The following is a 14,788-nucleotide window of genomic DNA, read 5'->3' on the forward strand; positions in this document are numbered from 1 at the left end:
CAGTTTTATTTTCAGTAATAAGACACTGGATGTAGAGCTTAAACAATATTGTTTAATGTGAACAGTAGCAGGTATATACAAAGAAGTAGAATCAGAGGATGAACTGATTATGCTGCTTGAGCCTGAGCCTCAGTTCTCTTCTTCCTCAGCTGGAGCCTCCTCTCCCTCTCGTACTCTTTCATACGCATCACATAGCTGCAGGCAGAAACACACAAGCATCAGGGTGAAGTTTATTGATGAAATCTGGGGTTTTGTGTTGCTTTGATACTCAAAGAAGAAAACTAGTTGCTCTGTTTATACCAGCAGGAATTTCTGAGGCTTAGAAATTAAGTGCAAGAAACTTCAGTTTCAAATGTGAATTGATCCTCACAGACTTCCATGTTAAAATCCCCGATATGCTCCACTTTTTGGTACAGCTACGTCAAGAACTTTAACATTTTGGTGAGGGTCTCAAGAAATTTAACCTCCTAGGACCTGGCGTCCACATATGTGGACATCACATTTTGAGTTGTCTAGACCAAAATACTATATTTTGCTCTACGAGGGCCTGATATCCAATTACGAGGACATTATACTGCCACTGTTATATAGAAATATAAAGCAAATATCCTCTTATGTGGATCTCATTTTTGTCAGAAACAAATCAGGTAAAAAAAAATAAATAAATAAAAAATCTGGTCATTCTTTGTTTTTACGTTCATCAGGTCTCAATCAGCCCAAATAGCAAAGAGAAATTAAAAATGCATGGCATGAAAGAGTTCGGCTCTTAGGAGGTTAAAGGAAAGCTACTAAATGGACCTAATGTTTTGTAGACTCCACATGACCAGATTGTTTTCATAGACTTCATAATTACTTTAGATATGAATCACTACTGACATCTGACAGTAATACATGCTTCATCAATATCGATAGTTTTAAAAAAGTGAATCTACCCTAAATAAACATCTACTCATAGGAGCAGACCTCAGTTTTCACTTATATATATATATTTAAAAAGTTTTATTTTTAAGTTTAATTACTATTTATTGTTTTAAATGGCAGCACTAACAGCAACAAAGAAATGTCTATACAACTGTAAGCACTTACTCCTGGTGCTCGCAGTAGTCCCAGTCGTGTCTCTCATGCTTGCAGGCCAAGAAGTTGGGCCAGTTGTCCCTCTTGCACTTCATGAGTTTCAGGAGGTAATGGGCACAGTAGTCCCGTTGCTCCAAAGGCAACTGGGCCAAGTTCATCTGCTCCTGTGTCGCAATCATCTCTGACAAAGGGACACAAATTTTGAATCATTACCAAGTAAAACATCCTGATGTGCTAAATAGAATATGATATAGAAGCTTGCAAGAAAAAATAAGTGATCTGACCTTATTCTTAGTCCTAATTATGGATAAACACAATATGGCTAAACTAATATCACCAAACATTTTCATGTCTTGATTGAAAATATTGAGAAAGCAGTTAAAGGGCAGTCTGGAAAAACTAAGTGAATCAGAAAAGTAGCTGCTTCTGACACTTTTCAAACCATTCCTTGCACAAAATCGTTTGATTTTGATTTTCGTTGATCAAAGTTTCTGGGGTCATTTAACTTTACAGCCTTTTCAATATCACACAAAAACATGCCAGCTGGGTCGAGGTCGGGACTGTTTTCAATAATAATGAATATCTAACTCCACTAAATATGGTATCCTGGGAAAAGTCATTTTTTCCCCACCAAGGATCTCTCTGTGTATTTTAGATAGCTTTTGCCTCATCTCCCCAAAGTAGTATTGAGGAGCTTCCTAGAGGACTTCTGCAATGTTGCACTGGCTTCTGCCACTTTTATTACAGTCGATACGTAAATATAGGTTAAGCAAGTCAGAGGTAGGCATTTTGAGGTTGCTTTTGGGACGCCGATTCACCATGAGAATCGAGAATTTCCTCCATTTCTAGACAGGATGTCTAATTGTAGTTTGATGAACACTCAGAGATCTGTAAACTGTTGCGAAAGAGATAATGCTCAAACTAAACTCTCGAGAAGAGTAGACTGCGTCAGTATAGACTTTGTTTGTATACTTTTGTACACCAGACTCCAAGTATCTTGGCACAGAGGTCCATAGAAAGTTTCTAGCCTAATCTGAACTGTGAGTGATTAAACCAGTTGTGCAATGCAACCATGAAAATACAACTTTTTGTGTGATATAAACTTAGTTTGATGGCGGAGATAAGAATCCCCGTCATGAGTAATCTGTGCCGAAATCCTGGTACAGCTCATGACAAACTAACAAAACCAGTTAGCTGGTAAGCTAACCAACACATTACTGCAAAGCTAACGTAAACTGCAAAGCTAACAGTTGGCAGGCCAAACTAGCTGCTAATTAATCAATTCCAGTCTCAATTAATTAAAAGAAATAAATATAAAACGCAGCTGTAAAAGTGGCCGAGCTGCTAGCTGCAGACCAACCTCTCTCCTTCCTTTCTGCAAAGCCGAACTGCGGGTCGAACTCGAATTTCTTCGCCGGGTCGGGTTCGGTGTCCGTCTCGGTGGCATACTTTCTGACCAGGTGGGCTCCCATGACACCGACTAAACGTACACTGTTGAAATCAACAAATTCTGGTCGCTTTTCTTTGGCGCTAACGAAATCTTTACAGAATTACTCTGCTATCTGCCATTCGGTCACCTCCACAAGCCTCCTGCTACCATTTCCGGCTGTCACCGGAAAAAAACAGCCGAGCCGAGCCAGTCGGGAAACAAGATAAATGAGAAAGGTTCCGCTTGTAACCCCGTCACTGCACGCACATTCACCTTTCTCGTTGTATTCGTAAACACTCCGCTGTTGTTTCTACATATACTTCATTACTACTGATGAGTTTCTCATTTGAATCTCACAACTCATCAAACAGTTTGTGCTTTTGTCAATCAGAACTGCAGAGTCGTCACTTACCTAAATGTTGTCCAGCATTGCACAGGTGCCTTCAATCAAATCTTTTTGTTTTGTTTTTCAGATATGGATTTCTCTTTGCTTTGGAGACGGTGGCAATGACAATAAGATAAGACGCAGAGCTAAAGATGTTAGATTGTCACTGGGAGTGACCAGGAGGGATGGCTCAGCTTTAGAGACAAAGCTGAAATTGTTTGGACATGTGGAGGTCAGGGTTAGTGTATACATTGAACAAAGGATGTTGAAGATGGAGCTGGCAGGCAGAAAGAAAAGAGGAAGACATCAGAAAATTTTTATAGATGTAGTCAAGGAGGACATGCAGAGGGTTGATGTGATAGAAGAGGATGCTGGGAATGAAAGTTTTTCTCAGTTTCAGCAATTATATTGCAAAAAGTCTTTTTACACAATGTAATTGCGAAAAAATACTTTTTTTGCTTTGGCATATGTGAAAAAGGGTTTTATTGTTTTAGCGTCTGTTGCACAGTTGAGTCTGTTATGAGAAAAGCCTTAATTAAACTATAATTAAAATGTATTCCTGTTTATTTAAATGTCTCAGTGTAAGTAATTATACCATAGTTTTGTGTTTCAAATTTGTAATTAATTAAATTAAATTAAATAAATCAGTCTAACACTGAAGAAATTGTGAGTAACAAAACATTTCTCCCACTGAAAATGCTGCATCCAGAAAAACAGTCAACTTTTTGGGACTTCCTTACCTGGATGATTGAGCAGACATTAAGACAAAGTTTGCTTTTCCAGAGCTGAAACCTCATCAACTAGCTTATATTTTCACATTCTTATTAATTATTAATATAAGTAATATTATTAATGTTTAAACTGTAATTAATTCATTATTATTTTTATGGTCATGTTAGTTAACTATATAGCTTTGAGTGATGGCACGTGAAACAAACAGACCCTGAAATGGCTTTTCCTGGCTAAGAATGGGGCTGTGGAGGTGACTATGTACTTAAGTACAGTCACTCTGTATGCTGTAAAGATTTGTTTTTGCAGATCATTTTCTTGGGCTTTCTGATCATTTGATAAATATGATAAATGAACCAGTGTTGATGTGAAGCAACAGTGCTTGTGTGTTTGCACACACATGTTTTGTTTTTTACTTAAGGGCACAAGAAAATTCCTTTGTGCAGGTAAAATTTCTGTAAACTCACATTTCAACTTATTCATTTTATTATTTAAACAAAAATGCAAGTCATTTAAACTGTAACATGGCAAAATGACTTGTGTGAAAAAGCTCTTATATGATATTATTTGGTACACAGTACAAATCACATTCAGTATACTACTTATCAGCACAGTGTGAACATCTTCATGATGCTCCCAGTGAGCGTGAAAGGAATTTAAATTAAGCCTGTATTTAGCTTGTAGCTTGATCCAAGACCTTCTGCTGGCTGAGCCAAGCTTTGTCATATAGAAACTCACTGCTGCTAACGCTACTCATAAAATACAAATTTTCAAGGAGAAGAAGTTTTTATTCATTTCTTAACTGTTAAACAGAAAAGTGCAAACTGATCACAGTGACAACCAAAGCATGTTGTTAGGGTAACAAGATTTTAGACTTGTTTCATAAGTTGTCTGCGTGGGGGCAGTAAAACAAATATTATTCTGCTGGTCTGGAGCATTCAGGTGTGAGCATTCAGGTGACACCAGTCACACAAAAAATTCACCCCAAGGTGAGACCGTGCAATGCTCAGACAAACTATAAAATCCTAAGTGCTACATCTCCGACTCTACAGTGACCTCAGTTAGTATGTTAAATGTTAAAAAGTTCATGAGTTGCATCCAAACAATCAATAAGACTTCTAGAACAATATCCTTAGACAGATTTTACTGGAGATATTTAGCCATATTGCACAAAGACAGCAAATCAAATACAAATACATCATATCAACTGACAGACACAGTGGTGGAGGGGTCATGATCTGGGCTTGTTTTTTAGCCACACGACCTGGACACCTAATTTAGTCACCCATGAACTTTGCTGTGTATCAAAGTATTCAAAAGTAAGGCTGTGCACAGCTGAAACGATGTTGTAAAGAGGAGTGGGCCAAAATTCCCAATGATGTGAGAGACTGTTGTACAGAAAATGATTTATTATTCACCCTCTTGTTTTATGATTTTATTATAATTTTAAAAAAGTTTGTCTTTCTTTATTGTTTTTTTTTGTTTACAATTTTTTACTTCCTTTAATCATCTGTCTCATTCCTCCAAAGAAGCAGTACACAGTAGCTGACTGCAGTTTTTGTCACTGGTAGAGATCATCATCGCCTTCATCTCTGTACAGACTCGGCCTCCCAGATCCAGAGCCCTGACTTCCAGACTGGGAACCAGTAGCAGAAGGAAACCTGGGTGGGGAGAAAAGAGTTTCAAGTACAACTAAAACAAGACTGGCTTGTCCACAACTACATGTTTGATAAGCATGTGCACCTGAAGTTTCCAAAACCTCGGCTCTGTTGCAGAGTTTGAGCAAACATCTCATATTTGCGGATGTCGTTGTCACTAACAGAGCGACGGGCAAATCGCATCGCCTCTTCAAAGTGGTCCTTCCTGATCTCTGGGACTGGATCAAAGTCCTCATCCTGCAGTCAGAAAAAAAACAGATAAGGATTTCATGCAAAAATAATACACTTTGAACGTGTGTGTGTGTGTGTGTGTGTGTGTGTTCCCAGTCCAAAGGCTGAAAGTTACAAAACACACAGCCGCCCTTTAGGGAACGTTTTATCTCCCACAGTCTCTGTCTGTACCATGCACACACAGCCTGGTACAACTTTGAGATGTGATTTTGTAGCAATAATAAAAGAAAGCCAGAGAAGCCCAATTAGCATTTTCTTCTATAATACAAAATATTTTGGTGTAAACAAGCTTGAGCAGCTGACCATAGGGATGCCTGGTCTGTTCTGCCTCTGACGCTCAGCCTTGATCTCGGCCTCTATTGCCTCACGGATGGCCAGCTTACAGGCCCGCTGACAGATCTCTGTCAGATCAGCTCCAGAAAATCCATCTGTGATGCCAGAAAGGTATTCAAGATCCACATCCTGAAGACAAGAGGAAGAGTAAAAGACAGAAACTAAGACACTGTGAAAACTAACTTCTGTTTCTGCACACTCCCACAGTGGGTTTTAAATCAAACAGTGAAGGTGTGATTGAAGCAAAGTGAAGGGATTCAACAAAAGTTGAAGCTGTTTAGGAATTTCAGTCATTTTTTTACAATCTGCCCATTTTCAGAGGCTCAAATTCATTTGACAAACTAACATAACTGTAAATACAGGGATTCTTCAGAATAATGAGGAAAACTCTTGAACCAGTGGGCATCACATCAACTGCTGTGACAGGACTTTACTGAAGCCACATTCAGTTGCTACTTTTGTGCCTTTAGTTTTGTCTTCAGTAACTGAGAAGCATGTTTTATTTGGTTGAAGCACTGTCTGATCAGTTTCACAGCATTTAGTTGAACCTGAGGAGACACTTGAGATTTCATCCTGGTTTTTTGATCAGCAGTCACATCATCTATAAACACTACAGTCGCAGTTGCGCTGGCAGCCATACATGCCGATGTCATAATGCTGTCTCCACCATGTTTGACTGATGATGTGTTACGCTTTGGATTAGGAGCTGTTTCTTTCCTTCTCTACACATCATTTTGATACAACTCAATCTTGGCTTTATCTGTCACAAGATATTTTTTTCCAAAAGTGGATGGGATTTTATATGTCTTGTGACAAAATCTAATCCGACCTTATTCTGGATTGTAATCCGTGGTTTGTACCTTGTTGTAAACTCACTTGATTTCCATTCATGAAGGCATTTCTTGATTGTAGACTTGCAATAATATGCTTACCTCTTCTAGAGTATTCTTGATTTGGCTAGATGTTGTGAAGTTGTTTTTCCTCTCAAACAAGGAAATAATTCTGATCATCCACTTTATTTGTCTTCTCTGGTTTTTCAGGGAATTTGTTGTTGACCTGCACATTCAATTTTTTGAAAAATGCTTCAGATGGTTGGTTTAGCTGCTGCTAGTTTTTGCTCTCTCTGATTTATTTTGGTTTATTTTGTTTTTCAGTCTGATTATAGCTGCCCTCACTTGCTTCAATGTCTCATTTTGTATCTCATATTGATAGCTCCACTGAACAAATTGCAGCGTCAACACTTGGAATCACCTACAGGTCTTTTATCTGGTTAATTTGTCATGGAATAATCAGGGAGCAGGACTCATCTGGCCACATAACTGCTTCTGAATTAATTGTCCAATTACTTTTTAGCCTGCAGTAAAGGCCTGGCAAAGCGTATCAGGGGAAAAAACACAGCATTAGGCAAGGTCCATGGATTTTAGACTTAAGGCAGTCATTGAAAGCAAAGCATTTTCATCCAAGTATTAATAGCAGTTCCTATATTTAAAATTATTTTAGTTTGTCTGACTACTTTTGAGCCTCTGAAAATGGGGGACTATGCATAAAAACTGCTGCAGCTTTGAAACTGTTAATGCAATATGTTGGTTAAACACCCTGAATTAAATTAAAGCTGAAAGTCTGCGCTTCAATCACATCTCGATTGAGTTTAATATCCACTGTTGTGGTGTACATGGGTAAAATTTCTAAATTGTGTCATTTTACAAAACTTATGAATCTAACTGTATAGAGCAATTAGTTTTTGTATGCCACTAACTCTTGCAACAGGGGATTTGCGTAGATTGGCTTTAAGAATTGCTGTGCGAGATGGCTTATCAGGCAACGGGATGTAGATGAGCTGATCCAGACGACCTGGCCGCAGAATGGCTGGGTCTATGATGTCTGGCCTGGGATGACGAGAGGAAGGATGAAAGTGAGAAGAAAAGTCGGTAGAGTTTCATTTATTAACATTTGTACGATACAGACACGCAAAAATGTGTGCACCTGTTTGTGGCACCGATGATGAAGACGTTCTTTTTGTCCGACATGCCGTCCATCTCTGTGAGTATCTGGTTGATGACTCTGTCAGCTGCACCACCTGCATCACCTGCACCGCCTCCTCTAGATTTAGCGATGGAGTCTAGCTCATCAAAAAACAAGATGCAGGGGGCTGCCTGTCTGGCCTGGAGGCAGAAGGAAAAGGTCAAGAGGTCAAGAAAGGTTAAAGTGTAAAGCCAGAACTACAGATTTGATAGAGTACTTTAGTCTGTATCGAGCTCACACTTTCCTCTCTCCACTCTTACCTTATCAAACACATCCCTAACATTTGCCTCTGATTCTCCAAACCACATGGTGAGCATCTCAGGTCCTTTGATCGAGACAAAGTTAGCTTGGCATTCATTGGCGATGGCCTTAGCCAGTAGGGTTTTCCCACAGCCTGGAGGGCCGTAAAACAAAACTCCACGAGATGGGGTCATTCCAAACTTCAGGAATTTGTCAGGATACTCAACAGGGTACTATGGTGAAGTAAAATGAAGATTCACGGATTATGGATTGAGCTTGTTTTTGTAGTATTGTGGCAAAATTAATGCATGAGTGTTTCTTCCACCTGGACAAGCTCTTGCAGTTCTCGCTTGACCTCGTCCAGTCCACCGATGTCCTCCCAGTTGACCTGAGGCACCTCTGCAACCGTTTCTCTCAGAGCTGATGGGTTGCTCTGACTTAAAGCCCACTAAATGCGATGTTTGGTAAAGAGATGCATATCTCTTCATTTATTAATTCCTCAAGAAATATTGCTATACATCTCACATTCATGTGATATGTTGTTCTTTCACTCAATTCTTATAGTTCTACCAACACAAAGAGCTAGATTCATGTGCATTCATGTCTTTTGTACCTGGAAGTCATCCATAGTGACAGCCATTGAGTTGAGCAGGTCAGCGTCGATGGTCTCATCCTCCAGATCTATGAGGGTCATTTTCTTCCGGATGGCTTGCAGAGCAGCTTCTGAGCACAAAGCAGCCAGGTCAGCACCCACGTGGCCATGAGTCTCTGTGGCAATCTGGAGTATTTAAAATAAATCACATTAATAGTAACATACTAACTATCAAGCAAGCAAATAATATTTATTCGTATAAAATTATTTACTGACAAGAATCACAAAGGAATTTACAGAAGAAGAAAATATCACATAAAACTATTAAAACAGTTAAAAGGAAAACAAAATTTAAGGCGCAGAAGTTTAAGTATTTGGTGAGTTTGTTTATATCACCCTAACATTCAACTATATTAAATTAAATTGACCCTATATTAATAAAAAATAATTGAATTTAAAAGAAATAATTGAATAAATATCATTAGTTTGTTGCATAGATTCCTATGTTGCCCCTTCTCAGAGAAGGTTGTGTTTTATAATGCATACTGTCTAATACAAATTGCAAAACTTACTGTAATAAAAGGAGGCACTGTCACATTCAATTACAAATTCCATTTAAAATTTCAGTTTTATTTCAGTAAAATCTGTTATAACGAATCATCATAGTCTTTACATTTATGGAGAATACTCTAATTAAATGATACTCTCTTGCCATAAGTTCAAGCTGTAATACAAGAATATCAAATAGACCTACTGCACCTAATGATCCTTATTGATCTGCCAGGGCAGGAGGGCCAAGGTGGATCCTTGGTAGAGAAATGCACATTTTCATCCTGATCAGTTTATTTAAAATTGCAAAATAGGACACTGGCCTTGGTACAGGATGTGCTTCTTGTTGCTCTACTTGCAAAACATGCTCACCTTAACGTTCTAGTGCTAATTTGTAGACTTGTTACCAGTACAGTGCTACAAGATATTAATTTTGTTATCAGATCAGCTACTTTCAGCCGTTCCCTTAGTCACAAGGTTTCATCACGGCAGAGAGCTCCACATATGTGATTTAGCAGATTTTTAATTTTGCGTAAATTACTCCACTATGAAGCCATTAGCTTTGGTATAATGTTCACAAACTCCACAATTTAAAAAGTTGGTGGCTTTTTTTGCTTGAGCCTTTAAGGCGATTGATGAAAAAATAGCAGATTTATTTATTGTTATTTAACTCACCATTTCAGTTTTAATTTTATATTAAAGCATTCATTCATTTTCCCCTGCCTCACCCTCTCCAAATCGACATCTTGAGCCAGTTTCATGTTTTTGGTGTGGATCTGCAGGATCTCCAATCTACCAGTCGAATCTGGGATTCCAATATCAATCTCACGGTCAAACCTGCCTGGAAGGAAATTGTCATATTTGTAAATGCGTGTATGTGTTTGTGTGTTTGTGCATATGCATGTGGTTCTCCTGACCAAAGCGCCTCAGAGCCGGGTCCACACTGTTTGGTCGGTTTGTTGCAGCCATGACAATCACATGAGCTCTTTGCTTCAAGCCATCCATCAGGGTCAGGAGCTGGGACACTATACGCCTCTCCACCTCACCATGAGTCTGTACATACACACAGACTCACACATGGTCAGAAACATTTAACTGTTATTTACATGGACACAGGAGAACACAGGGGGTTAGGTCACTCCCGTCTTGAATCAGCAAATTTTTAGAACATTTTCTGCTTGACCAACTCGGATTTGCCTAAAATTGTAATCGTCCAAAAAAGGTCCATTGACCCACTTTCAGTCCCTTTCCACGCACATTGAAACTTGTCCATGAATATCTTAAAAAATTATAACTAATTATTTTTTGCAATGTGAAGAGTTTTTATTAGTTTGTGCTCAAACACGGGACTAGACTTTTTTCATATTTTAACTGGCCAGTATTCAGAAATCCAAACACTGCTTTAGATTTCAGTGTGCAAAAAAATGCCTGAAAGTTGGTCGAAAGACCATTTATCCCCTCATGTTTACCTTCTCTCTCTTGGGAGCAATGGCATCCAGCTCATCGATGAAGATGATGGCGGGGGCGTTATTCTCCGCCTCCTCAAATGCTTTTCTTAAGTTGCTTTCTGACTCTCCGGCCAGCTTACTCATAATCTCGGGACCTGGTCACAGAATGATACTTTACAAACATCCCCTGCACAGGGGCAAGAACAAGAGAAGCACTATTTACCACTATAACCTCTAATCAGGTTCTCGTTATTCAGCTGACTGCATTTTAAAAGTTTTTCTTGAGAGGTCACTATTTTTTGTTTTTGCAGTTATTGGTGTGTTGTTAGTCTGTTGCAGATCTTGCACTTTATGTTGTATTTAATTGATTTTTAACATATGACTGCTACCTTGGCGAGAGATGTGATCTCAATGGAACTTCCAGGTTGAATAAAGGTAAAAAAAAAAAAATTCCCGTTTTAATTTTTCTCTCTGTTTATTTTTATTTATTTTTTTTAAAGATTTAGAGCTTTTGAGTAAACAGTTTGCTGTTTTTCCTTTTTCTATTTACTGTGCATTTCTGTTTTACCTTTCAAAGAAGGTTCAATCTGTATTATGTGTCTTGGTTAATTGACACAAGACACTCAACAGAAAAAGAACTGGAGCACAGTTTTTACAAAAGTAAAGAAATGTAAAACTATATTAACTCAATGTTTTAATTAGTTTATTGCTAGTATTTATTTTTGTTTGTTTGCTGCATTTATTTGCATAATACTCTACTTTGCAGAGAGTCATTTATTTCCTTCTGTGCTTTAGATTTGGGCATTTTCAGTCTACAAAAGTCTTACCATTGATGAGGAAAAAGAAGGCACCAGTTTCATTTGCTACAGCTCGGGCCACCAGGGTCTTTCCTGTTCCTGCAGGGCCGTACAGCAGGATACCTCTGGGGGGCTGAGAGAGAAGGGAAGAACACACCAAGTAATGCAAAAAGATTTCATGTTAAAATGGAAACAATCACTATTATTGGTGGCTGGGATGATAATTTGTTTTTGAACTGCATGTGTGTGTGTGTGCATGATACCTTAACTCCGATAGCCTTAAACAGTCCCGGGTGTCTAAGAGGAAGCTCCACCATTTCTTTGATCTGGGCTAGCTGCTTCCGGCAGCCTCCAATGTCATCGTAGCCGATGTCATTGAGACTCTCCTCTTCATCCTGTCACGCACCAAAAAGCCAGACGGTTTATTACTGTATGTACTGATTAAAATGAGAGTGATGAGATTCCTTTGGGTGCTCGAGGTTGTCATAACTGGATTTGTGAAGTCTAGAAGAACATTCAGACTTTAATAATGAAAATTCAGGAATCCATATTGATTCATTTTATCTGAACAGGCTATGTATAACAGCGTGCACGTATATCTTTGCATCATCAAAGGTCCCTTTAAGCCATTTTTATACAATTGATAGTATCCTGAAACAAAAAGTGATTTGTCCTGAGTCAGATGTTCAGTTCTACAAAAGAGAATTCTCTTTACTGGAACAGGAAGAGATCAGACGGGATGAAAGAAGAATGAATGTCACAATCTTCATCTAAGGTTTAATTTAAAACATATTTGGACATTTTTAGTTCAAAATAACTCAAACTGGGGTCAATACAAGCAAACATAGAGACTCATGGAGTTGTTCTGTAATATAATTTACTATAGATGTGAGAGATGTGAGTTGTGGCTGGAAATAAGTGAAAGTATATGTCTATGTTTGATGATGCAACAAATGAAGTAACAGTTTATACAATGAACTAATAAAAAATAACAAATCTGTGAGAAGAATATTAACTAGTTTGATTTTAAATGAGCCCAAATACAGTCTGTGCAGTCTGATTATTGTTATTTATTTCTTGTACAACAACACATTGCCAAAATGATACATGCAGTTTAAAGTTTCATAAAGGACTTTTTACAGTATTTTACAGTCTGGAACAAACTGGTTGAATACTTCTTGCAATAATTCCCCAGACGGGAGGATTTTGATATAAAAGGGTTTTCTTACAGTTCTTGAAATGTTAACACACATTAACATCACTCTTTAACCTCTCACAGACCTCTCTCTTAATTGGCTCTCCCTCACAGTAGATGACTGTGTCAGGGGCAACGATGCAGTGAGGACTGGGGTCTGTCTCCACCACCTTGAACTCCACAGCTCGCATGCTTCCCCTCACCAAGAAGATGTCACCTGACAACGAAAAGGAGAAGCCACCACATTCACAGCAGCTTCCCGTGCTCTTTGAGTTCCTGTTTTATGTTATAATGCTGTGAGCACAGCTGATTTTATTGTGCTATAACTAGCAGCTGAGGTGTTGCTGTACCTTTGTGCACAGGCCGGTAAGCCTCCAGAAAGTACGGTTTGAGGAAAACATCAAAGAGGTTCCCTGATAGGCCTTCAATAGTGTCATCTATGGGGAGCACGTGGATCTTTTTCCCATATTTGATATCAGGACAGGCATGGATACTGTAATGACATGCACATCAGCAGACACCTGTGGATTATGGTAAAATCATAGCTCCACACTACACTCGAAGCCACAGGCATGAGGTCTACTGCACCTGATGACGTCACCAAGCCGGACACGCAGGTTGTTGCGCGTCACACGGTTCATCCGAATCCGCTCATCTCCACAGGTGTCATCCGTCAGGACGATGCACACTGTTTGCCGTCGTTTCCGCCCTCTGAGCACCACAGTGTCTCCTCGGAAAAGCTGGAGCTCCTCTGTCTTTTGCTAATGCAAACACACACACACACACACTCACACACATAAGCCTAACAGTCTAACAAGAAGACAAACAGGACTCTGTGTGGCTATATTTACACCTTACACACACCTGTGATAGGCTGACAATGCTGCTGTCTTCACTGACAGCTTCATCCACAATGAGCCTGTTTGGTCTATGCTTCTGCTTCAGGATAGCAGTGGAGTAATCTTCTCCCTTTGGGCTTCCAAACAAGAGACGCATTATGGCACTCTCACATGTACGTGAAGCTCTAATTTCCTCATGTGACTCTGTGCTGTATTTAGAATCTGTGTGGCTCTGCACATAGCAACTATTTCACTCTATAAACATGAAAATATTATCCGTGCATCAATAATGCACTGCACAGGAGTTTTAACATTTTTATGATCTTGAACAGCTGCATTGTGATTTCTCATTATTCAAAGTTTCATGACACAAAAATGCATACTGGATAAAATGTCTTTACTCCTTAAAATATTTTACTGCATATTGAAACATGCATGACTAAGCACACACACACACACAGACACACACACGCATGTATACACAAAGTTACTGTGTGCATACGCAGCTGTTTCACTCACTCTGCTCCTCCTGAGCCTGGCATGACTGCTCCTCTTTGTCCTGTCACACTTTAGATTTCCTTCAATTTTTCACCCTCAGAGTTCACTCCCTCACTGTCTTCTTTAGGTGTTTGCCCTCGTAGATTCAAAAGTTGATCTTGTGTAGTTCTAATCAGCACCGAAGAGCTCAGATTTCCCTCTGATCTGACCAGCCCTGTTCAGGTTTTAGTCTTTCTGAAGCTCAGATATTTTCCCAGCAGTCTGAGTCCTTTTTCTTTTCCTCTGTTTTCTTAAAGCAGCATGTTTACAGGAGGTGCTGCCTGCCTGTTTATCAGTGGAGGTATAAATATGTCCATCTAGTTCTCTGTCTTATTATAACCCCAACATGGGTGGACCCATACACACACTTTCACACACACTCCCATGCACACTTACCTTGGAGAGTGTCCCAGAACAGATACAGTGTGATATTTCCTCCTCCTCCTGCTACTAACCAACAAATGCAAGCAAGAGCCGAGCGAGCCTCAAACGCTGTGAAATATTTATGGGTCACAAGAAGTTCTCCCTTCAAAAGAACTGACATATCGTTCGGTTTATCTCCTGGACGAGTCCTCTGTTTTCTAAAACACAGCATTGTCCTTCGACTCCTTGTCACCGTGACTGAAGTGAGCTGCTGTTGTGCTCCGGCTGCTCTCGGCCGTTGGTGTATTTATGTTTACTACACACATACATAGACACACCCTCTCAAGGACACTCACAAACACACCAC

The 14,788-nt window shown here is 39.3% G+C and overlaps 2 protein-coding genes across 4 annotated transcripts; both read right to left on the minus strand.

Annotated features, from left to right (window-relative positions):
- Window positions 1-32: 32 nt before the first annotated feature.
- ndufb7 (NADH:ubiquinone oxidoreductase subunit B7) lies at window positions 33-2,714 on the minus strand. Its single transcript, XM_003449973.4, has 3 exons — window positions 2,435-2,714; window positions 1,087-1,255; window positions 33-195 (listed from the first exon to the last, which is right to left on the minus strand). The coding sequence occupies exons 1-3, from the start codon at window positions 2,544-2,546 to the stop codon at window positions 108-110; spliced, it is 369 nt and encodes a 122-aa protein (XP_003450021.1). The 5' UTR covers window positions 2,547-2,714; the 3' UTR covers window positions 33-107.
- A 1,670-nt stretch (window positions 2,715-4,384) lies between these two features.
- Window positions 4,385-14,758, minus strand: zgc:136908. 3 transcript variants are annotated; one of them, XM_019359765.2, is made up of 18 exons: window positions 14,455-14,758; window positions 13,547-13,658; window positions 13,271-13,443; window positions 13,033-13,175; window positions 12,769-12,899; window positions 11,751-11,882; window positions 11,518-11,620; window positions 10,712-10,845; window positions 10,160-10,295; window positions 9,971-10,083; window positions 8,715-8,879; window positions 8,427-8,549; window positions 8,122-8,334; window positions 7,823-8,001; window positions 7,596-7,725; window positions 5,810-5,968; window positions 5,361-5,512; window positions 4,385-5,278 (listed from the first exon to the last, which is right to left on the minus strand). In XM_019359765.2, exons 3-18 carry the CDS (start codon window positions 13,321-13,323, stop codon window positions 5,179-5,181), a joined length of 2,166 nt encoding a protein of 721 aa, XP_019215310.1. In that variant the 5' UTR covers window positions 13,324-13,443; window positions 13,547-13,658; window positions 14,455-14,758; the 3' UTR covers window positions 4,385-5,178. The 3 variants fall into 3 exon arrangements, with proteins under 3 accessions (XP_019215310.1, XP_003450022.1, XP_025763700.1); XM_003449974.5 differs by lacking the exon at window positions 14,455-14,758 and adding an exon at window positions 14,041-14,429; XM_025907915.1 differs by lacking the exons at window positions 13,547-13,658; window positions 14,455-14,758 and having other exon boundaries at window positions 13,033-13,203; window positions 13,271-13,353.
- Window positions 14,759-14,788: the final 30 nt, after the last annotated feature.

This window comes from Oreochromis niloticus, linkage group LG6 (genome assembly GCF_001858045.2).
Source record: "Oreochromis niloticus isolate F11D_XX linkage group LG6, O_niloticus_UMD_NMBU, whole genome shotgun sequence".
Lineage (NCBI taxonomy): Eukaryota > Metazoa > Chordata > Actinopteri > Cichliformes > Cichlidae > Oreochromis > Oreochromis niloticus.